This window comes from Lagopus muta, chromosome 8, assembly GCF_023343835.1.
Source record: "Lagopus muta isolate bLagMut1 chromosome 8, bLagMut1 primary, whole genome shotgun sequence".
NCBI lineage: Eukaryota > Metazoa > Chordata > Aves > Galliformes > Phasianidae > Lagopus > Lagopus muta.
Window position 1 is genome coordinate 9,420,737 of NC_064440.1, and position 25,656 is coordinate 9,446,392.

The 25,656-nt window shown below is 41.7% G+C and overlaps 1 protein-coding gene across 4 annotated transcripts in view; it reads right to left on the minus strand.

Annotated features, from left to right (window-relative positions):
- The window catches only part of KALRN (kalirin RhoGEF kinase), a 449,507-nt gene that overhangs the window by 418,262 nt on the left and 5,589 nt on the right, over positions 1 to 25,656 (minus strand). Inside the window, exon 1 of one of the 4 annotated variants that reach the window (XM_048953838.1) lies at positions 7,362 to 7,601. The exons of 2 other annotated variants lie outside the window; for them this stretch is intronic. In XM_048953838.1, coding sequence (XP_048809795.1) covers positions 7,362 to 7,485 — 124 coding nt within the window. In that variant the 5' untranslated portion in view covers positions 7,486 to 7,601. Of the gene's footprint in view, positions 1 to 7,361; positions 7,604 to 25,656 lie in introns of those variants that run through there. One more of the 4 variants, XM_048953836.1, reaches the window with a different exon arrangement.

The following is a 25,656-nucleotide window of genomic DNA, read 5'->3' on the forward strand; positions in this document are numbered from 1 at the left end:
CTGAAGGAATAGATCCAAAATTAGTCCAGCACAGAACAAAGGTGGATATTTCAGAGCACTGAACCTGCACGGCAGAGGCTTGGCTTCACTCTGCAATCTGCCTGCTCCCCCAAGCAAGTCGTGTCCCTTCTGTGCACCCCATGCCCCCTGCCAGATTTCTCCCTTTCCCTGCTTACACCAGGGGCTCTTTAGGGCACGTTTCTCCTCCAAGTACTCGTTGGTGTCAATGCACTGCATAGGAAAATTATGCAGTCACAGATCTCAGTTGGGGTCTCTAGGTATCCTTGGAATGCAAATAATAAGTAGTAAGCTAGCAATGAGAAAAATAGCAACAAACTTTGATTTGTGCAAAATAATCCACAGCTTGGATTGTCACGACTTGTGACAGATTCTTTCCTACACACATTAAGTTGATGGCAAAGCTCCCATAAGTCCCAACAGGATCAGAACAGCCTGTATATACTGAAAGCTTTCAAAAGGCCAAGAGCATCTAGTTTGAATGACATACAATATTTCAGCTCCTATGGAAATTTCAAGTTCTCATTAAGTGTGTGATGCAGTCAGTCCTGAGTCACAAGTTACATCCATTTCTGAGCACAGAGGATCCTTGGGGACACAGGCACCTCAGAAGCACTGGATGCTTTACAAGAAGCTTCAGCAACCCAGCCAATAATCCTTACAACAAAAATAATATTTTCCATTCTCACATATTGCTAAGTTGTAAACTGTTCCTTAGATACCTGGACACAGAGTTTATGAGAAACATATGTAAAATTCTGACAAGCAAACCTTGTTTATACCTTTATACAGAATAACTACTGAAAGGACCAATTTTCAGATGTCTTTTGGGACCTGTCAAGTATGCAGCATGCCAAAAGCCATCTTCGAGCTATGCATTTCAGACGCTGTCTGCTTTCCCTGTGATACATGCCACCTCCTGAAAATGCCTTTGCTTTTTTTCCCAGGACAGATAACACCCTAATGGTTGACTTCAAATGTCACCAGTAACTCAGTTAAGAACCGAGTCTTCACAGTAAAAGGAAGGAAAATTCTCACGTTCAAGAGAATTCCTCATGGAATTATGCTGTCTGGTTTAAATCATGAGTGGGTGAGCAATGCATCTGTGAGATGTTGTGCTAAGATGTGATAAAGACCGTTCTCAGCTCAGAGGATGCAGGACCCAATAAGTTGCTCTACATTTTGACATCAGCCAGAGGACTCTCTCGTGTCCTCTCTGGGGGAGTCATAACATTTCTATTTTCACTCCTGTCACCAAAATAAGGAACAGTCAACATAGCAAGGACTGTGTGTCCCTAAAATTGTAATTCCTGAACACTTAATACAAGTTATTCTGTTTTAACCAGCTGTAGAATTGGTGTTGTCATCTTTTTTTTTTTTTTTCTTTTTATTCTCTGCATTTCAACATGACAGCATAAGGAAGGATCTCAGCCACAGCTATGGTGAGTGTGTGCTAATAACATGACTCCATCCCTCTCTTACCACTTCCAAGGAGTGGACAGGACAAATAATTGGGTGCTAGCTTTCAATTATTTTCTCCTTCCACCTTTACTGTCTCACGACATCCTTCTGTTAACTCAACCTTTATTACTTTTTAGCGTAGCAAAAGAATTGCATTCAAAATTGTTTTTGTACTTCTCGGAGCAACGCCTCAGTGTTATTAAGTTGTTTTATATGAACTCTAAGATGACAGAAAGCTGGTGTGCCCTGTTTAGATACACATACTCCTTGAAAATATACCAGACAAATACTCCTTTCAGCTCTGTGCTGTTACGCAGTTTTAATCCCCAGAGCAATAAATTTGGCTCTAATATATCACTCAGTGCCTTGACTGATAAAAAAATGGATTCACTGTAGATTAGCAGTGTTGTAACGGAATAAAATCTGCTGCTACAGAGACTGGGTTTATTCAGTAAGTAATCTCTGGCTTCTGAAGTTCACCAAAATGCGCCCCCTTATCTAAAATTAGACTAAAATGACAGCGAGAGTTTCATTTCCAGTCATTACACCTCTCTTCCTTCTAGCTACAGCTTCCTAAGAATTGTGTCGCAGACAATGGCTACCACCGAAGAAGTGCCAAAAAATTTACATTTTGGGCAAACCAGTCACTCTACAATTATTATCAGAAGAGTACCTTTGTATTATGCCATCTTAGAAGATCTAATACATCATCTTTTAGTCCTCTGCACCACACAGTATTACTGTCTAGCCCCTACATAAGAAGTCTTGGCATTCTCTGTATTTCTAGAGAAACTACTCCTCCATTTACAAGTTGCAATTATTTATTTATTAGTGTGAAAGTAAGAAATACCCTGAGAAAATAACTGTGTTTTTGAAAGAACAGAGAGTTGTGCAGATTTCTTTTGTCGAAAGCAGACAATGTTTCCAGCATGAAACAAGTAGCCTAATATCCCTACTGAATTTAAGATACAATTAGAAGGTCTCGTACATCTGATAAATCCACTGTGAAGATTTCAGTGCCCCTCGCAAGCTGAATGCGCCTAACTCAGCAGTTGTAAATGCAAGTATCTAACGAGTGCACTGAATGAACCGTGCTCCAAATATCTTCGAATTACAAAATTGAAGCTGATAACAAACTGGAAAGTAACTTTCTCATACAGGAAAGAGCAAAAGACCATGCTTTTAAAATTACACACAAGTACAAGGGTGAATAAGTAACCTCACCCATCACACTTGGTCCAAAGGAGAAATCTGAAAATGGAGCTTGGAGAATTTTAGCTCTATTAAGAGATTTTGAAAAACCTTTAGTCTACCAGCTCCTTAGACACAAGATGCTCTTCAGTGATTAACAAACATCCTCTGAACACATCACTGATAGAGAGAGATATGCCCTGGATGCATTCACCTACAAGGAAACAAAGAAAAGAGAGGAGAATCCCTGTAGTCCCTCTTGACGACAAGGTACAAGCTTGAGAGGTCAGAATACTCCTTTCCCATCCTGTAGAGATTGATGAAGATAAAGGTATTAAGTAACTATTTCACTACAGGTCAGGATCTCAAGGAGTTCTGGCTTTTTCAGAGAAGAAAGGCAAGTAAGCTCTTGGAGGAGTCTGGGCAGCACACTTACATCAATAGGCAGCATGAAGGTTTGGTGCTGAAAAACATGGTTTTCTTGACTGCCTGGCAGACTCTCATAAGAGTAGCTATTATTTCTGAAGCATTCCTGTTCTTCTCCTGGAAATCTAACAAAGTCGGCTCAGGCTGTTGTTACCTGCACCACTGTATCAAGTACAAGAGAGCATCTTACTGAAAACATGCACATATCTGGCAATTTTGGCAGCCTATATTGCCTATAAGTCTGATTTCCATCAATGCAGACAGCTTCTCCGATCATCTCTCTCACAGAGTCTGTCTGAGGTTGCCACACGAGTGATGGAGCAGTTATTTCACCTAACAAAGCCAGAAGCTTCCTGCTTTCTTGGGGCCACAGGAGGTGGAAGCCTAAGGGTCCCAGATCTCACTGCTTTCTTGGATGCAATCCAACCCATTAACTGGCCAGACATCCCTCCACGGCTCCATCTGGAACTCCGTGGAAGCCTTTCCCTATCCTCCTTTACTACTAACTGAAACAGTACCAAATACACAGTACAAAATACTCAAGCAAATTTTGGATCCCAGGCCCTACATTATATTAAAATAGGCTGCAGTGAGAGGAAGGAGGTCCTGCAGTTAAACATCAGAAAATTGGATCCATTTCTGTTCCCCCAACATTGTCAAATCCTTGTATTTCATCCACTTCTTCATGCTCCAGCGCCATCTGTAAAACAGAGATGCTAATAATCCCTCACGTCTCACAGCTGTTCTATGAATTAACTCACTAGGGCTTAGCAGTGTTTCAGTACCAGTGACAGGAGCTAACAGGACATACATGACATCTTTTCTTTGTCAGGTTATTAATTACTGCACATATTCTCCAGGTTTTTGCAAATCAGGGTGTTTTAAGGCTGAATGAAAAAACGAGAGCAAACAACCTTTCCCTGCCTACACATCATGCATCTCTCACATTCTTGGATATAACAAAACTCCTAATCAATATATAATTTTGTCCTTGTTTTAACGTGTTGCTACATTACAGGCTACCTATTACTGAATGTGATCATGTCTCCTCATGGACTGGTGTTAAACAGTGCTGAAATGCAAGATGATGCCAGCCCAAAGTTGCCATCTTTCAGTTGCACTGAACAAGCCTGCATGTGTTGAGCGCATGTTTAAATTACATATTTCACTCAGCTTGCTAAAGAGGAGACAGCAAGAGTTTTATAACCATAGCAGATCTTGAAAATTAAAGCAGTCATGGTAGATTTTGCAGAACTCTTTTTTTTTTTTTTTTTTTAATTTTTTTTCCATGGAATAACCAAAGAAGTTTTCATAAAATTTGTTTTAGACTAAACAGAGTTCCCTCTCACTGTCTGGGCTGTACCTCCTTCTGTTGGGATTTAAGGAACACATTAAACAAATACCTAGATGGGAAGCATCCAAGGAACAGTTAACTGCTAAGAGAAAGGGATTTGGGATAGTCCTCTTCCTTCTGGGTCAGGAATAACTAGAGCTGGGAAGAGAAAGGCTGTTGCCTAATGCAACATTTCAGCATTTAAAAACCTGGTATTTTTCCAAAAGAAAAATGGGGCCCTAGCAATTTGGCAGCCTACTGCTCAGCACAGATTCCACACAGTGCCAGGATGCTCAGCCCCATGGCACAATGCACGCCTGGCTGCTCCAGCCCCACGCACCCTCCTGGAAAGGCATCACCAACCCCACAGCAGCTCACACAGCTGGCTGGCTCTGCAGTGGGGATGCTGGAAAAGGTCCAGCTTCTGCCACAATTTCAAGCAAAATCAAACCATGTCAGCAAAACATACAGCTCCTTGCAAAGCAGGAAATCCAATTAAATAAATTTATCTTATCAACTTTAATGTAAATCTGACAGCTTGCTATGGTGTGGGGCAAAGTGAGATTTCAAGTGAACTCAAGTAAAATTGGGTTTGTGACCACATGTGGGTTCCTTGCAGCTTTTGCAAGAATATCCTTTGCAGTCGAGTTTGAGTCATGCTATGTTTCACAAAAATGATGACTGGGGATTCAAGAAATTGGAAATAAAAAACTAAAAGCATAGAAAGGCCATAGTTCACCAATTAAAAAAAACAAACAACTACTTGGAGTTCACTATGCCTGTTTCTGTCACCTCAGTCAGGTTGCATCCTGACTCATTGCCCCACTGGGGCTGAGCTCCTCCTTCCCAAGCAGGCAATTCTACCTCAGGCACATGCAATGGAAACTCAGGGAGGAATGAAAAGATTGAGACCAGGAGTTTTATCATCTCCATCGCAGGATGCAAAAGCTACTTCTCTCACCAGGCTACCCACACGGACACCACATTAAATCCCCCACAACACACAGATAAACAACATCCAGATGGCACTAGGGAGAGGCAGAGAAACCTCACTGTATGAGCACACTGTAATTTGGGAAAAACGTTCAGATACGAGGGTGCAAGAGCTCTGATACATCAGACAAACGTGCATTTGAATGAGCCTGCAGCATTGCTGCTACACTACTGCTTTTAATCTCTGCTAGAACAGCAATGAAAAAAAAAAAGGACCAGGCGACTACAAGAAAGGGATTTTTGGTGTTTGGAACAGACCTGGCTGGCTCAATAAATCACTGCTGTTGCTGTTCCTCTCTGCTGCAGAATGATCTAACCTAACTAAAAGCAATGGCAAAATTCCCATCGACTTCACCACTGAAAGGAGGATTACTGAAAACCGCAGCACTGGAGGTGTCAGGAACCCTGATTCTAACTAACATTTTAATAAATAACCCAGGCCTTGCTGCTTGCCTTTTTTATGGCTGTTAACCCTTTACAACACTGATATTTTAACCAGATATGATTTGTACCACGAAGAACAAACTGAGGCAGAAAAGGGTTGAGACATCATTTAACGCTTGCCAGACCTGCACATGTAGATCTATGTTCCTCATCACCCTGCTTAGAGAAAACATCTTCCCTTCCGAAAATCCCTCTGCTCTAGGCTGCATGTCTGAGGCATGAAGTGAACTGCTCTATCACAGCACCTGATCACCAAGCTAAGCAATAACAGCAACCATGGACAGCAAGTCACAGAAAATTGACCTTCTGTTGCTACCACAGCCTTATTTGGTGTGGAAGCTCAAACATGCCATCATTAATGAATCAGACCAGAAGTATTTCTGTCTCTTGGCTTGTTCAGAACAGAAAAACCTCCTGCACATTTATGCTGCTTGAGCACCCAGCACAACACCACAGACTGCTCACATGCCCTGTCTGCATGGTGGGCTTACAGATGCTCCAGTTGCCCACCACTGTAGGCTGTTCTGCACCTCATACACCCTAAAGCTACAGCCAACATCTTGGCTGCCCACGTTAAATTCCCAGTTCACATTCTTGTACGAGTAATTGCAATTGGAAAAGCTGTGTTATCACTCTTTTCCAAAACACAGTCTTGATTCATATACAAGTCCAAAAGGTACTTATGTGTCTAATATTAGGAACTGTGATTTGAATCTTTTAGCCTAGGCTCCATAAGGCATCTGGTAATAAAACTCTTTTCCATCATAATGAGGTAGAAAAAGCTTTTACACGTTGCTTACAAATCACAGTATTTGGTGCCTATAAAAGCTAGTTTCCTTTGGGTACTCAGCAGGGCTGTTGGGTTCTGTTGGTTTTGTTTTATGGACTCGGGATGCATAGTGCATTTGTTACTAACAACTCATAGCTATACAGCAAAGTCACCCATGCACATACACTTCAACAGCCTACTGAACAAAGCAACAAGGTTTGATGCATTATCTAAAAGCGTTCAGGTGTCAACAGTTCTTATTGGTCTGAAGGAAAGAGAATGGGTAACCATAAGTGCTACAGTAACTAAGGGAACGCTCCAGCTAAATCAAACTTCAGAAAGATCAGAACATCTCACGTGAAGCTCAACTGGTATTGATTTGCAACCAAAGATACCAGAAGTTGTTCAATGTATTTAAATATCAGATTTTAAATAATAAACCTCAACAACTTCTGAAAGGACTACAAAAAAAAAAGTTACCAATTTCTTCCTGAAGTACCAAAAAATACAAATAATATAACAAGCAAATAGTACATACATTCCATTTCTAGTTCCTCCATGTGTAAATTATTCCTGCTAAGGAATTCCTTCACTAAAATACAGCACCAAATACCACTGTAACACAATGGAAAGCACAGAGTAGCAAAGCCCTGGGATACAACAAGTGAAGACTTACTCAAATGCAATGGCCGTAGGGAACAGAAATAAAAAGAAGAATCTACTTACCTTTGGAAGGCCTCAGGTACACAGAGATCTCCAGAGAGATACCCTTATCTCCACTGCCAACCCTTAAATGAGTTCTGGGAAGAGGTGAGTCCTGGCTCCTCCCCTTCCAGTCATTCAGGAGCATTGCATGCACCTGAGTTTCCCTGGGTTGGTCCTGCCTTCCCACCAGGTGCTCAATCACTGCTTCAAGCTGTGACGTAGCATTTCCACTAGATTACCAAGGTGATCCTGAAGCTTCTGTTCCCTTTTTGGAACATCTACCTTGAACCAAAATAGATGGGTCAGATTTTTGGAGGGCTGAGTATCTGTATGGAGACATACACTTTATTTGAGATCTGTATACAGGCAGAGCAGCTTTTCTGTCGTTTTGGTGGAATATAGAGAGATACGTAAAAGAAAGTGCAGTACATCATGTGACCCTGACAAAACTCACTAAGACCAATGCACACCAACCTGCACATGAAAGTCATGCCAGTGCAGATGGAACTGTTACCATTATAGCTTTTTAAGCAAACCATCCAAGCCTGTAGGATGGAGCACAATGTTTAGATGCTTTAAGCCATGACCAGGTCAATGTTCTTTCTATAGCTCTGGTCACATCAATGTGACAAGTCAACAAGACACAAGGATGTCTGATTTGTTTTTTTTTATTTTAAATGGAAAACTAAAGTGCCTTCAGTAAGTGTAATTTCTACGCAAAATCCTCTGCATGTCATAGAAATTAGCATATTACTGCCTACTCCAGATAGCTGTTGTTCTTCCAGAGCGCAACATCCAGAATTTGTCTTAATACTTTCTATTCACCCTACAGAAAGGGCACCCTCACACAGAATCACAGAATGGCCAGAGTTGGAAGAGACAACAAGAATCATGAATCTCCAAACCCCTGCCAAATGCAGGGCTACCAACCTCCACATTTTATACTAGACCAGGCTGCCCAGGGCCCCATCCACTCTGGCCTTGGACACCTCTAGGAATGGGGCATCCACAACCTCTCTGGGCAGCCTGTTTCAGCACCTCACCACTCTCACAGTAAAGAACTTAACACCCTCCAAGGGCAAGGGTGGTATCTGCTTTGCTTTTGAATCATGCTGCCCAAACCAGGACTTTGTGTACGGCTGTCTGAATACAAAAACACACAAGAAGCACTGAGGAGTGTAACATAATCTGTGTTCTGAAAACAAGAAGTCCAAAAGAGCAGTTAAAAAGCTGGAGCTATCCAAATAGGATCAAGTCTGAATGACACCCAAACCAGTAGCAGAGTACCAGCTTTCCTAGATTCATTTATTTTTCTAGAGCTGGGCAGTAAATTGGACAAGGAGAAGTGACCACAGTGCATGGAGAGGAAAAAAAGAAAAAAAAAAAGCTCACTAAATTTCTGAAAACATAGTTTCCACACAGGAAGTAATACATTTTGGAATCACTTGTAAGATTTTTAAACACAGATTCACTGTAACATCCAAGTGTCACATGGATGATATTTTACTAAAGAAATACAATAAGAGGGAGACAAAGTTACATAATGAATGGACTTTCTTTTTCTTTTAATTCTTCATATTTTACCTTAGAGACAAAAATTCCCCCAGATTTACCAGAAAAGAGCATTATCCTTTTAGATATCCTAAATTACATTCAGCAGACAAGTTATGGGCATGCAGACCTACTGTGCAAGGTACAGAAGAGCAGAACAACTCTGAACTTCATTTTACTCCCTGGTTTGCTTAAGGCAAGAACTTCTGGTGTGAGCAGTCACACCTACAGCCTCAGTATGTAAATACTACCCAAAACTAAGAGATGCTACATCAGGGACTAGCCCCATTTTGACAGCTGCTGAAGGGAAGACAACAAATGCACACGTGAAAACAATTTAAATAAAGTTGCAGTAACCCCACTGTAGATGAGCACTGCTCACGGTGTCCCACAAGAGAGCTGGGATGCTGTCCCCGGAGGTTGTGCTAATCGCTGCCTTGTGCCTTGTCTCCTTCCTCTCATTTAGATGAGCTTTGTTTTTTTTTAATCACTTGTAATCACTAGGGAAAACATTTCAAATTCACACCCATAGGAAAATTAGGCTCTATTTACTTGTTAAATTTTCTTTATTTCTGCTTAAGTTTTGCAATCTACAAAAAAATTTGAAAAAAACAACAAACAGCTTTATCTCACCTACACTACAATGAAACATGACAGCAAATCTGTCAGTCTCATAACCCAACTCCACATTTATCTGTCTTTCCTTGCCATAAACTTCTGCTCGAGCAGCAGGAATACGGCAGCTGAACCACGCACTGGCATATTTGCAATACTAAAACTCTCTGGAGTAGCTTGATGAAGGGATAAAAGATCCATATCCCTTTGTGAAACAAAGCAAAGGACATAAATCCAAAAGTGTCTCAATGGCTAGCGGCACTTTGCACAGTTTTGTGAATAAATAGTGCAGGAGAAGAGGAAGGAACAGTTTGCAAACTGCAGCCTCTGTCCCCTGTGATCAGCAAATAGCTAGAAAATGGACTGCAGCTATGTGGTAAGATGCTGCTTCCCCCATTCACGTTATATATATTATATATATGATATTTTTCAATGGGGGCGGGCTTTTTTCTCTTTTCCTTTCTTTCCTTTTTTTTTTTTTTTTTAAATTACTGATTCCCAACATTGAGCCCAGGACCCCCTCTCAAAGTATCAGACTCTCAAATTAAAAAATAGAGAAAGCATGCACAAAAAGATTCAGGGAATTAACTACTGTTAGCGAGACTCTTGCTTTTCCTTCTACTTCTCATATATAATGCTCACATATTGCACTCATAGAGACAGCAGTAGCTTCAAATATCTTTGAGCTTTTCTACAGTTTCTGAAACTACCCTATATTCACTGGTAGCGTATGTCCCCAAAGCCCCCTTTCTCCCACACTGCCAAATCTTTACCCTTTGCATATGCTATTTAGGGTATCAGTTCCCCACGTGCCTTTGCTGCTTCAACTTTTAAACCTAGCCCAGTGTGTCTACATTGCCCTTGCCTTTTAAAATATTTATTATTACAAACGATATAACTGCAGGCTTGTAAATGTAATATCGTGCTGAGCTGCTTCTACCATAAAATGACTGTTAGAGACACAGAAGGACAAACAGAAGGCTTGTTGCATCAGGGAGGCTATCTGCCCACACACTAGGTGGTGGGCTGCCTGGGGAAACTGCTGCAGGCAGCCCCAAGCAGACATACAGGACCTGTATGCATCCAGTGCCAAAGGTGCAGAGCCCCTGGAATGCAACAAGCTAATGAGCTTCACTGCATGGTGCTCCCAGAAGAAGGGCAGTATTAGTCTGCAGGTAAAGGTCTTCCCCTTGATTTGCTCCAGGTGATCAGAAGCATACAGCACGCTTCAGAAAGACACAGACATAACTCTGGCCTGTCAGCACTCAAACAAAAATAAGACAAATCTATATTAAAGTGCATCATTATTCAACAGGAGAAGGCATTAACATGCAGACAAGTAGGAGTGAGAGAGAAGCAGCAACTCCATCAGAGAGCACATCAATCACAGCAGCACTAAGAGAGGTGATAGCTCCATTAACTCTGGGACAGACAGCTCACAGGCCTGCTTGTTTGTTTTTTAATACATATCAGCCTTGTTTGGAACTTAAACTTTAAGGTCTTGATAAATTCACTGATGATGAATGCAGAATGGTTTTATAGGAGATACTTAGCCAACTAATTGGAGGGGGAGGGCTGACTAAGACATGTCCAACAAAAACTTTATTTTTACTAAGAAATAAGGCTTATGACTCAGCAAAATAACCAAACAGAGAACATAACTAGTCCTCAAAAAGAAAAAATCTTGCTTTTTTTGCTCAGAGAATAAAAACCACTCATCCACTAAATTCCTATTCTAACTTTCTGGAGAATATTCAAACAAAACTTTCAGTACTTAGTTTTTGACCAAATTCATAAAATCATCCATTTTTCTTTCTTTCTTTTTTTTTCTTTTTTTTTTTTTTTTTTTTTTTTTTTTTTTTTTAAAGAATGCTGAAGAGGTTTTCCTGAAGCCATCAACAAACACGGATGCTTTTCCTGTTGTCACCAAAATGTTCAGGATGAGCTGATGAGGAGACCATCACAGCACTAGGATGCAAAGATAGCGTGAAAATAAGCGTAAGAATTGGTAAGTGAAACAGCACGAATACCATGAAATTGGACTGAAATTCTACAAATAAAAGACAGTTGTTGCAGAAAAGCAATGTTTAAGGTTGAAGGTAGCCAGTTCCAACTTAAACCACAAGTCCTGGCCTCTGGGCAGGTACACAATTTGAAGGAGATGAGGCAGTGCTCCGAATGCCAAGTATTCCCATAAAACACAATCAAATCATAGGAAAAAGCATCTGGGTTGCAGCTTTTCCAGTGTTTTTTGTGTCTATCAAGCTTGTTTCCAGAAGTGCAAATAAATCATTCATGCACAGAGGTTTTCAAAATGCTGAAGGCAGCCTGTAGACTGTGTATAGATTGTCTCTGCATAAAAACACACACCAAGTAGGAGCACCAGGTCTGTGAACACACACTGAGAAGGCAGGAGAAATTGGGGATTTGCCAAATGCAGGCAGCTGAAGCTGGATTCTGCTCCAGCACCACTCAGCCACACCAGCACCTGAACCATGGTGCAGGATCCCCACATCCCATATCCACAGGTGTGCACGACCCCACAGGTGTGCACAGATAGGGTCAGCTCCCTTGGGCAGGACAGGCTGTAGTGTTGTACCACAACCATGCATGGGGCTGTGTGCACAAGGGAGCATGCTTCAGGAACGAATCAATTTATTTCTCCCCATATGAATAATGCTTATTGACAAAATCACTGGGTTTAAATGGCTACAACAAAATTAAAAGCAACACAAACAAGCTGATGGGCTGAGATGAAAGACATTGTATTTCTTCTGTGAAGGACAAGCATATAACGCAGTCAGTGACCCAGAAAAACATGCTGCAACATCTAGGTCTGTTCATTACAAGTACTGTGAAGTGAACTGAAAGAAGAGAGAGGTCGAGTCTTTGCCTCAGACAGGGAAACACTGAGCCACAGTGTGAATGCATTTGGAAATAAACACCCACATGGGAAAGTCACTTTTCTGGTTGTCATCAGCTTCAGAGCTAAACAACGTGGAACTGTCACACGCCATCACCAACACACCTGCAACATGCATCAGGTGCAACTATTCAGGGCAAAGGTGGGCAGCAACTTTCAGGGAGCACACAGACTGATGAAACCTCATTGTGGAGCACAGACACGGCATGTGTGGCCACTGCCCACAGTTCCCTGAGGGAGAAGGATGTACACATGCTCTCTGTGGGCCTAACTCTGTTCCCATGCACACCAATGTTAAATCAGAGTAATCGAATCTCATCACAGCAGAAGACGGTGTGATCCCTGCCAAGACGAGTGGCAAACAGAAACACTTACAAACTTGCCCATGGTAGCTTTACAGGGAATTTTAGACTATCAGCTGTGCACTTAAATCTTGAGTGCTTACATTCAGATTCTGCAGAAAGCCTAATTGTATCTGCCCCTTATCAGCATGTTTAGAGGGCTGTGAAAACACACGGGGCATGTCTTATGTCAAGACCACATGTGTTACTTGCTCATAAACACCTGGAAAATTCTTCTGTTAGCCAGAAAATAATACCTGAGAAGGTCCCTTATGGTCACTGGAAGCAAGTGCAGTTTGGGAAAACCTTGAAGCTGCTCTAAATTGTCTGTAGGGGAAAAACCAGCCACTACCTAGTTGGGCAGGAACATATCTACAATCTCATGTATTATGCACAGCATCAGACTGCAAACTGATAAGTCAACACCAAGTCTGGGAAAAATCAGCTTCATTTCTAGCCTTTTGAGTAATTCATTATTTCCTGTAAAAGAAGGCTATTGCCCAAACCTGGGCAGGCAGTTGAGCTCACCCACAGGTGAAGTTGCTCACCCTTGTTCAAGGCCTGCTCTGGCTGCAGCAGAGCTGCATTTCCACTCCCCCTCCAATCTGTCTCTTCGACTGCAGGCAGGCGCTCCCTAACCCGGTTGTGTCAAAATGATCCAGGTTGGCTTACTATTTAAAAGCATGGAGGGCTTTCTTTAACCCAGATCATTCTGACTGATTTGGGTTAGAGAAGGACTGCACGTGTGGCTGTGTCTGTAGACGCTGACCCCGCAGCAGTGGGGATAGGGCTCAGGCACTCTGGCCTGGCTCAGGCTCAAAGCCTTTGAACTTGGCTCAGCTGCAAGCCAAGCAGCACATCTGGCCCCAGCTGTAGATACTGTTTGGGGAAAAATGGCATATGAGGTTGTCACAGATGAACTATGTACTGTAAAAAGTATGATTCATGGGAAACACCACTCAGCTTTCATTCCATTAGTACAAGAAGAAAAGATGCTAATGCTAACGACCTTCATTTTCAAACCAAATTATTCATTTGAGGGTAACTAGGTTTGGGTTGTTAATACTACACAGCCATACACAGATAACATTTTGCTTATGGAAGAGAAGCTTTGCAGCTCTATCGGTGTTCTTCCATTTTAAGATTCATCCTTCTGGAGCTGGAGCAACTGAAACAAATGCACACTTTGCTATAGCTCAAGAGGAGTCTAGTTCCTTCTCTCCCCCTGCACTGACCACTGTCTTGCATATCAGAGCCCCTTCCAGATTACCTAGGCACAGATCACTAAGAGACCCATGCAAACACAATCTGCAAGTCACAGCGTGAGGGAACAGTTTTGAACTCATCCTTTGTATCCCTGCAAAATGAAGTCAGACCCACGTCCAGGATCACAATCAAGTCTGCCTCAAGTAGTGAGACCCTGATGATCTTTTCCCTGAGCTTTTCACCTGGGCACACCAGACACCATCCTGCTCCAGAACTCTCTGCTAGGATTGATGTTTGATCCAGATTGTATCTTCCTGCTGGGTAACATCACCATAAAACGGGTAATGATATTTCCTTGTTTTGCAGAAGTTTGGTTAGACTGAATACACTTGGCTTTGTAAAATTCTTCCAGATCCAGAGGTGAAAGATTATCTTTAGGTACAAAGTGCTAAGTGATAGTTTTAATTTAAGAATAAAGGAATTAGCAATCCAGAATTTGTCTGGAGATATTTTGAAGGATTAGACTCCTCAGACCCATTCAAGGGGGAAAAATAACCCAAAAAACTGTTGAGCATATACTTCAGAATAAAAGCATTTATCTGACATACAGCCAAAACCATTTTATCTCTGTAAGCAATCCTTAAACACTACAGAATGCATTCACTGCTTTCATTACCAAATTACTTTTTAAAAGTTCAGCAGGTAATTGAAGTTCCAAATATCTTAAACTAGTTTGGCAACAGTGAGATTTCTTAATGGATTTGCTGTCCAAGATCTTCAGAGAAAAAAAACAAACTGGTTGGATACTAAATATACATCCTAAAATAACATGGACTCAATTTACACAAAGAAGCTGGCTTTAAAAACATTAGGGAAAACATTAGAAATGAAGAGTAAATGAAGAACCTCTCTGCCCAGGAGAGGTTCCATGATGTTCAAGCTTCAGCTCATATTCAAAACCATAGGGCAAAAAGTGCTGAGAATTTTTCAATGACACTCTGTCAGCCTAAATGCATTCCTATTGAACTCAAGGGCTGTTAATTTCAATGGAAAACTAATTAGGACAAAGCTGTCCCATATATTTTGTACTGTTAACACACTCTCGTTACAACTGGAGGGCTCAAAAACATTTTTCCTAAAAAAATAACAAAACAAAACAAAACAACCCAACAAAAAACAACCCTTTGTTGATTACTTTCCCAACTCAATTCACTTGGAGCACTGACAAGAATGAGGCTATGCCTATCCCACACCCCAGGTCCCCTGCATTTAACCAGCACTGCGAGGCAGGCAGACTGCAGAGCAGTGTGGAGCCCAGGCAGCCGCCAGCTCCAGAGGTCTAATGAGGACTCTTGCCCTGCCTCCATCAATAGCTTTCGGCAAAGCATTTTCTGCCTCAGTTCCTCACATTTATAAAGTGGAGATGATGACAGTGTTCCGTGTTAATAACCATTGTATGCATTGCTTTAAGTGTTATTATTGTACAGTGCTTTTCATCCACAGACAATTACCCAATTCTCACAGGGAAACTGAGGCATGAAGTGATGCTAAATGCCTAATGTCACCCAGCAGGCCACAGCAGAATTAGGATGTCCATCTCCAGAATTCTGCATTATCCACTAAACTTATCTACAACCTTGATACCACAAGGTGAAAAATTGGCTGGCTGTTTGTCCAGCACTATCAGACTGTAGGACTCTTGCTTTCTCCTGCTAGTATTGCTATTCATGTCCTATCCTGTTGTAGTTATTCCTGCAGAGAAAGCACAGTGTTAGATTTGTAAAATCACATTATATGGGAAGGCACTGTGATGACAATCACAGGATTATGGTCTCACTGCAGGCGCCAGCAGCAGGAGAAACTGGTGATGATGTGGACTTCTCACAGGCTAACAGAGATAGCTTTAATGACAACAAGAGGAGCACAAACAACAGGACCACGGGCTTTGCTTTTCACAAAAACAATATTTTCTTCTAGGATTATTCCAATGCAAAAATCCTGTTTCTGCAATGACTCAGTTATCACAGCAAGGGGATAACCGATATTTAAGAACAAGAAAACCTGAAGAACCTACACTTCTGACATAGAAATTATGAGATGCATAGAATAGAAAACCTAATAAAAGATGGTAGTCTTTCACATAACAATCCTTTATTCAAATTATGGTTACTACTCATAAAGGAACAACCATTTCATCTCACAGGCATGCAACACTCACTCTTTTATCACAAGAATGCCAAGGCATTTTCATCACATTTCCACTTGCAAATACAACTCCAGGATGTGTTCCACTTTATTATGAAATGTTGCTGACTGCATGTAGTACCATTAGAAATACCAACAGAGCTGTCCCAGCAGATAAAGCAAACCAGACTATGCCTAAGAGTGAGCCTCAGAAAAGTTACGGACGCACAATTCAAGAGCTCCAAACAGAAAAGTTGGTGTGCCGTAATTTGCTCTGTATGAGCACTGCACACTAACAAGGAGAAGAAAGCTGAAACATGGGGAAGACTGGTTTGCTACAGTTTGGGTCCAGTCAGCATCAGAACAAGCACCCATTGATTTGGGATATTAAAGAAAACCAGAGTCTGCCTTTCCCTTTCTTCGCACACAACAGGTGTACCCTTTAAGCCTCTTGGCCTTGAACCCCAGGGATGGGGCATCCACAACCTCTCTGGGCAGCCTGTTCCAGCACCTCACCGCTATCTCTGGAAAGAACTTCCCCTGACATCCAACCTAAATCTTCCCTTCCTCAACTTAAAACCATTTCCCCTTGTCTTGCTGTTATCTACCCTTTCAAAGAGTTGATTCCCCTTCTGTTTGTAGGCTCACTTTAGGTACTGAAAGTGATATAACTGCAATTAGATCACCCTGCAGCCTTCTTTTCTCAAGCTGAACAAGCTCAGCTCCTTCAGCCTGTCTTTGTAGGGGAAGTGCTCCAGTAATGCAGAGTCACTGGAGATGCTAAGAACAAGCATAGTCATCTTGAAGCCCTATGGAAGAATCACAAGAATGAATTACCTCTCAGGACTAAAATGCATCAGTTTAGACAAGCAAATTCAGCAAATACTTATTGTGGACAGCAGTGTTAGAAGGTATAATTTTAGAAAAGAAAAGCAGAAAAGCAATAAATTCATATAGTTATCCCAAAGCATATAGTTAGAGGAATACAGTTATCCCATACAGCATAGTTATCTAGTCAGGATATTAGGAACAAAGGCCTCATTTCCAAAAATTGCTTGAGTTAAAGGGGATGCTCTTAGTTGCTCCAATTGCTTCAAAACTGTAAAATTCCAGTTTTAATTTCAAACAAAATGCAGTTTCAGTATCTAGGTGTTTCTTTGGGACTTAAACATGTATGGGCCAATAATAGATCCAGCAACATCTACGCTGAAGGAATCCTGACAGCTTCCATCTGCAGGACACTATTGTATGATAAGCACTCCCATGAAAGCCTTCAGCTTTCCAATTAAGATATTTATTTATCTGTACGTAAAAGTGTGACACTGAAACAAACAAATAAAACACTTCTCTGAACGTTAACGCTATCTAATCCAAAGCAATACATTACAGCTTTCCCATTTGTTTCTGGAAGGAGAATAAACTCAAATTACTTCAGCATAGTGGAAATACTGTATAGAATTACACAACAGGCACATTGAGACAGTTTCAAGAGACTGAATATGAGGCTTCTATTTACTCCTATATTTTGAATGCCTACTGTGACAAGATAAAGCCAGGGCCAGTTGCCCACCAGAGTGCTTCTATAGAGCTCCTGCATCCTCTGATGTTAAGAGGAACTGCACGAGGATGAGTCCAGACTAGATGTAAGGAACCAATGCCACAACAGCTTGTGGCTTTCCAAATCAAGATTGTTCATCATCATTTGGCGCAATAGAGATACGTGATTTTGTAATGCATGCTTTAAGGTCTTACATAGTACCTACATCTGTAAGTCAATGGCAGAATTAAGGGTGAAACCTATATAAATCTCTGCACAAACTCTTTAACCATGCAGGGCTTTAAATCACTTTTTACAGATAGTCAAAATAAAAAACGTAATGGCATTTCATAAAAGGAAACAGCCACAACTCCAGACTCCCACCACTTGAAGGGAAACAGGACATCCAAGAAACTGGAATATTACAAACAGTTTTGCTCTTTCCAGCAGCAGACCCGAAACTCCGTCCACCACCAAGACAGCAAAGAAGCAGGAAGAGAATAATTTGTTACTGCCTGATAAGTGATTGATATGCTATCCCTACCAAGCCAGGCAAAGATGGAGCCTCAGAGCCAGATCCGTTCAGGAAGCAGCCAGGATTGCAGTGGTAAGATGGCCAGCAGGGACAGTCCTGTGGGCTCAGCACAACACGTGTGTGTCCAAGACCAGTTCAAATCAGGTCACAAAATCCAATTCATGAAAATAATCTTTTAAAAATAGATTGCTACAGTTGGCTAACTCAGAAACCTAAGTGCTTCAGGCTGCTGTCTGAGCTACTCTTCACAGGGTGTTCTTGCACCAAAAAGAAAAGTAATGACTGGAAAAGCTTTAATCCAGTTCCTGGAACAGCTCTCATCCTAGAGAAAATACATACATAGACTGTAAGGGCAAAAAAAAGGGAGCCAGGAGAGGAGATCCTTTTAGAAGTCATTAGCTGCAGCTGTTAGCATTGCTGCACGGTAGACCAAAAAAAAAAAAAAAAAAAAAAAAGAAGAGCTTAGTCCTGCTTTGTTCATGTGTGCACTTCATGTGCCTGCTAGTTAGGCACACCAATTCTGCCCTCTGTGCTATCCTATTAATGCCAGGATTTTCACTTTTATCTATATAATGTTTCTGTCCTGTCATTTGAAATTCAGCTACTCTGTGTGCACACAGGAGTCACTGCACCCCAGGAGCAGGAAAAGAGGGATGATGGACTCTCACCCCTTTCTCCCTTCCCCCCCCAGGTACTTTTGCTCAGTTCAACAGGAGAGGCTCATTTGGATTTGAGACTTTCAGAGCCAGGTATGCTCTTTCCTTTATCTTCCAGATATATACGAAAGGAAAGCTTTTGCTGGGGAGCTGCAGCAAGTAAAACAAATGAGAGCTGCACTCCAAACTGGAGGGCAATGCAGGGGCAACAGCATTTACTTGCAGAGGAGAGAGCTTCCCCAGCCCACAGACCACGGTTACTGTCTGTGCCATACGTTGCACAGTCTCTTTCCCTAAATAAGAAATACTAAGGTAATTTCCAAAGAGGAAGTTTTCCTTTCTGCTATATATTCCCCTTGAATATGCAATATGACTTTATTTCTCGCCAGTCTGCAATTTACTTTTTGGAGTAGTGCTTATTCACATCTCTTTGTAATTCTCATTCACACCTCACCCAGGGAATGTTGCTGCTGCACACAGGTAGTAACTACAATCCAGTTCTGAGTTCCTCAGAAGACCACAGGTATTTATTCCACTCTGAGAAACTCCACATTAAACAAACTGCTCCATTTGGAAAAGCAGCATGTAGCTTCCACATTCACCAGCTGAATACTGAGAGGAAAAAGTATAAGGAAAAATGAGACCAAGGAAAGGAAATCACATACTATGTTTATAGCTCCATTAAAGTGTGCTGTGTGGAAGCAGCCAGGAGGCACCTCCCCATGCCCCCAAGTAACCAATGCACCCGTGGGAGACATCCACAGCACAAACCTCGGGGCGCAGCACTTGGATCTGTAGCAAAAGGGAACCTGGCACTCGTAAAAGACCAAAAAAAAGCAAGATCAGAGCTCTGAATGGTTCCTGACAGCATTTGCTTCAAGAAGAGATCTCTGTAAAATATGGAATATATTACCAACCTGGCTGGAAAGCAAAGCATTTTTAGGTAGGTGGAACTTTTTAATAGCATGTCATTAAATCACTCTTACATTTAGCATTTAATAGATGTAACTTTCACAGCAGCACACTCATTATGAAAAAAAGCACAAGGGACTGTACCAAATAGCAAGCAGAATGGACGCTGCACCCAAGTGCCTCATTTTTTTTTAAGCATTTGGATACCATGGTGATGAGAAACATCATCTGAATGCCTTAACGCATGAAATTAGAAATTTTCTTACTCTGCTACCGGTCCTCTGGTAGCATTCTCACCTGAGTCTGTCAGCTGGACACAGGTCAGAATTTCCACCTGTTTAAATTACGGCAGCTTCTCTACTGTTGCTGGCATCAGGCCATTTTTTGGACCAGATGTGGGTCTGACCTATGTATGCTTAGAGAGTCAGCATAATAAATATCTTAAAGCCATCTAACCGGCTAGTGTGGACACAGGAAAGGTGTGTTAATCCTATTTCCAAGACTAAGAGCAAACTGTACAACCTGTCTGAAGTAGGTCACCTGCATCCATATATAGGTGCCCACATCAAGTGGTTTAAGGAGAGCTGAGTGTTTGCACACCAAGCTGATGTCACTGTCACTTTAGCCGTGACTTTTGACAATCCTAAGGTACAAAGGTATTGGTGTGCTTTTCCTGGCCTGTGACCCAGCAATGCAAGTTAAAGTCAAGCAGAGTCGTCAGGATGTGCTCCGTGAGCAGAACATTGAGTTTACACACGCAGAAGTGCACAAAGCCCACATAACTTCAAGAAAACCACTTGCTACACTTCTGTGCCTGGTTATCCCTCTTTCACAAATGGGTGTAATAAGACTTCCCCATTCTACACAAACACTGTCACTACCCAGGTGTTCTGAAATGCTTTACTAAATCTGTTTACTAAATCCGTACAATTATCTCTATTATCTGTGCTGTTATCTCTACTGCTACATGATACCAAGGAGTGGTGAGGACAGCTCAGGCAGGCAATGTAACTGCTGGTCATCCTGCACATCTCCAGCATTGTTTGACTTCCCAGGCAGAAGCTGTGGGAAGCTGTCATTTGAACACCTCAGCGGGAACCCACCAGTCCCTGGTTTTGAACTACTGCATGCAACCACCAGAAGTCTCAGGCAAAAACACTGCAATGGAGCTGAAGCTGAATCAAGCACTGAAACCAATTCCAATCACAGCAAGCAGGGCCAAGCTGCCAGTTACACCTTACTGCACAGCTCAGCGATGTAGACACGCAGGTTTGTTTTCCCTGTTTTTGAAATCTTTTCCCATGATAAGGACTTGTAGGCTGAGAAGCACTGTTACAGATTTTCATTACCACGCAGATCAGTTTTAATTGATCTGAACCCATCTAGCCCATCAGGTTTTTCCTCTGCTCAGTATTAGCACCAGAGATGTTTTAAATCAGCATCAGCAACTTCCTCCAGGCCCCCAAATAGTTAAAGACCATTTCTTTAGGAAATTGATAAATAACCTGCAGAAGCAGACAGATAACAGAGCAGCAGGAACCTGTGTGAGATAGCTGCCCTATTTCACACCCCAGCTAACTTTCAAGCAGGATTGAGCTGAACTGGAGCAAGCTGCTAACCAGAGGATCACACACCATGGATCTGAGTCCTTGAAGCTCACAAGATCATTACTATTCACCCGGCAGGCCTGACTGGCTCCTTCGTACTAAATTTATCTGAATGCCTCAGACTGACTCTATTAGCATCATTCCTGAACTCTGCTTCAACACAGAAAAGCAGAGCAGGAAAGTTAAATTGCTGTGAACGCAGTGGCAGTCAGATCCAAGGAGACTGGCTCTTCATGACATTTTTCTGTGAACAAGAGGCATTAAATGTGAAGCAAGAGGATTTGGGCTCAGTGTGCCTACTTCATAGGCAAATCTCTGCAGCATCAAAGCAAGGCAGGCATTGGGTACAATCACAATTGAAAGATCCCAGTGTGACAAAAGCAGTCTTAGATGGTGAGGGGAATTTCCTGCTGGAGAAAACCCTGCTGGTTTTCCTATACTGTGCAGTACCTCATATGGCCACCTTCCTTATTGTGAGCATGGCACATGTGCAGGCACAGCTTGTTACCTCCTTTAGCTATGCATGCTGCCAGAATCTGATGGCATTTTCCTGATGTCTGAAATCCTACCTTGAGCTTTCCACCCTGAAAGCTATATCCAGCTCTAATCAAACCTCTTATTGTCTCATTTCTGTGATTTCCTTTGGCTTCTGACCTTCCCCACACTGACATCACCATTTCCCTTCCACATAGGATGCAAGCTGTGGCTGCTTTCCCAGCAAAGTGCCTTCCAGCTCTGCTCTGAAGCACTCTGCTGGAAAACCTCATTGCTTTCTTCCATGTATTTCAGGCTTCCCTACAGTTTTCTTATTTCTTCCCCCCCTCATTGCATTGCTCTCAGCCATTCCCTGTGCTCCACATCCAGTGTCCAATTCCCTGATGCCAAGGGCTTGTCCTTCAGACACATTCAAAAGCAGAGCAAAGTGAAAGACAGTCTTTGGTTAAATGAATTCCCAATCCACTCCACAGCTTCTATTGTAAGTACTTCATGGCAGAGACCATCTTTTTGTTCACGTAGCATCCGTTTCAGAAGGAACTAATCAGCAACCGAGACAATAACAGAAATAAACACCAGTAGAGAACCATCATAACATGATGACAATATTATAGGGCCCAAAAGAGATTAGTCCTATAGAAAGATTCAGTACTACTACAATTCTTCCAGTGGTCTCCTGGCCCTGGAGCCTCAGGAGCTGCATAGACTGACAGGTTCAGCCTAAAGGGCCTGCTGAAGCCAGCAGCAACCAACTGAAACTCTGCATCTGGAATTTCCACTAAACCTGTCCTGTGGGAAAAGACAGTAGTAAACAGTAGAAGAGAAACATAGTCCAGACGTTTCCACAGAAAGTAAATCTGCTACCACAGAGTACTGCATATTTCTTGTTAGCTATTATTTTTAACCTCTTGCAGATTTATTTTTACTACAATTTAAATGTATCTGTTATATGCCATAACATTAGTATTACGAGACATGGTAAAATACTGAAATATCCTAGGCACTTGATGGTATTTTACAAAACAGGGTGTTAAAGCCGGTGAGGACTGCGGATCACCACAGCAGCCACCAAAGCAATGACCCTGTTACAGCTTTGTTTCCTAAACCCTCTTAATGAGCAACAGAAAAATTACCCAAAATTATGGAATTAGTCCCAAAGCTGTTGTGTGTTTCCTTGCCATTAAATTAGGAGTGAGAAAAAGGAATTACAACCAAAAAGAAGAAGATGATCTGTGCTGCTACCACAGTGTAGGTAGGCATGAGCCTTCAGCTCCCATAGCCCCCACAGACCTCATGTCAAGAGGACATGAATTTAACATGAAAGCTACCTGGGATTGACACATACCTTGAGGACTTCCATTCCATTTTTTATTAAGCTGTTTAAAATAAGTGAAAGTTTGTTAGAGTAAGTGTCTCAAGATTTGGCTGTACAGAATGTTCTCTATTAAGTCTAATATAACACATTTAATACATAACTTATGTCGTCATTAATCAACTTTTCAATGATGCAAAACTGGTGGTTTATTCACAACCAGGCAAATGACTGCAGAGTTTCTTCCCATCCTTTTGAAAAACGCTGCCACAAAGCTTTGTTTTCAGCTTGGATGCTGTTTGGCACAACAGTTTGATATTTACTTAAAAGATCAGTGAAAAACATGCACAGCTAATTTTCCTAAGTGCCATGCCAGTGTCTCTGGGGGCTGTGTGTTTGCCCACCTTCTCGTACAGTAATATGATTTGCCCCCAGCTAATAAAGCATGCCTCATGTTCGCTAAGGCAAAGAGGATAGTTAGTGTCCCCCTTCTTATATATTCAGATGATAAAGAACATTTTAAAAATAAGTGCATACATATATACATTATATATATACACACACACACAGACATATATATATGTATTTTTTTTAACCATGTGAGATATAAGCTGATAATCCCTACAGACCTCCTTTTTCTTCCTCATTGCCCTGTGGTTTATCATGTCCAATTAGCCATCTGCCATGCCTGCCCTGCCACACAAAGCGGCCGCTCTCCTCCCCGCAGCCCAGCAGCAGGCCATTGTCCTGACTGACAGACATGCAGACACCTTTGTCCCCATCAGCCACTGGCTCCCAACATGGACTGCTGGTAGCAATGAGAGCACCCAGGTACACTCTGGAAGCCAGGAACTACGCCAGCAGCACCAATATCATCAGGGAGCCTTCAGAAGGCTCTTTTTGCAGCATATATTCTAATTTCAGGTAATAAACCAGCCAAAGCCATCTTCCAGTCCTCATACCCCACTGCAGCAGGACATGCTGCCATTGCTGCCTTATCCAGCACTTGCTTTTCAAAGGAAGGTTCACAATCCCAAGGAGAATGCAGTATCTTTGAGTGAAATTTTCCCTTTTAATGATTTTTATTTTGAAGATAAAGCGTATCTTCTACTTCAGCAGAGCTTATTATACACACAAATCAGAGTTTAAAAACCTGAAAGCTCAAGTAAGTCTACATGGGTACCATTTACACAACAAGGTTAATTTAATTTCTCTTCCAAACAACATTCACTCACCCTTTTTCCCAAGACCACTTCACTTACAGAAATGACCAGAGCAGCTGGCCTGCCAGTCACTGAGATCTTAAATTGAAGATCATTTCCTCTTATTATTCTCAGCAAAGCATGATGTGACCTTACACTAAAAACTACAGTCTGCCTAATTATGGTAGTTTTGTTCCATCAGAGAAACTGCAGTGCTGGTTCAGATAGTTAAGGTTACAAAAAGGAATTTATTTTCAGTCTTAGAGACAATTTGTTGCCCTGAAGTGGGAACATGACAAATTACACCCATGTACCTCAGTCATTGTACTGTGTAATATTTGAAGACAGTCGTAGGTTTTAGTTACAAAGCCACACAATGTTGATAAGAGAGAAAGAACGCCAGTAAGACAATTTATTCTAGGCAGCAGCTAATGAAAGTGAGCAAATAAAAATGAACATTTCTATCTAAAAGCAGAAACAGAATTAGCTCCTAAGCCTTTGATTAGGAAACAGGAATTATTTAACCTTCAATTTTTACATGGTGTTTCACACCCCAGTACAGAACATACCCAATTTGAATATATCAGTTTTACTCTTTAGTGTATCATTCAAAATATAATAAATGAAAAGTGGCTGAAACTGATGTTATTCCTCAGCAGTCACACACGTAACTTTTACAATGACTTACAGCAGAGAACAATCCTTCTCCTGAGTTCAAGCACTAAACTCATTCTGAGCCAGATCTGAAATACGATATGAAAATGTAAATATTTTCCTGAAATATTACTCCATCCTCAGTCCAAAATGCAGTGAATCCTATTTCAACAAGCTGCAACCCACACCTTGCACAGGTGACTGACTTGAACCCAGATTTATGACTGCTGCTGCAGTGCCAGGGCCAAGTTCTCGTTTCTGGCTATGTCAGTGAAAATTCCCAAACAATTCCTCTGAAGTCCTCTGGATCTGTGTGACAGTAACACAGTCTGTCAAAGAGATGAGTGGAAAAAAGAGACTCACAATATCATGACTTTTCTTTCACAGCCCTCTGCATTGTAGTGTTCTCCAATCAGACAATTCTATTGGACTTCTGTTTGCCTTCTCTCTTCATACCCATCTTTCTTTTGCAACACATATAATAATATTCACTGTTATTCTCACCAGAGTTGCTATGCAAAACTCCCCCAATGCCGCAGGTCTTTCAGTTAAACACAGGGCATGTGTGCCACACAAGCCTGTAAAA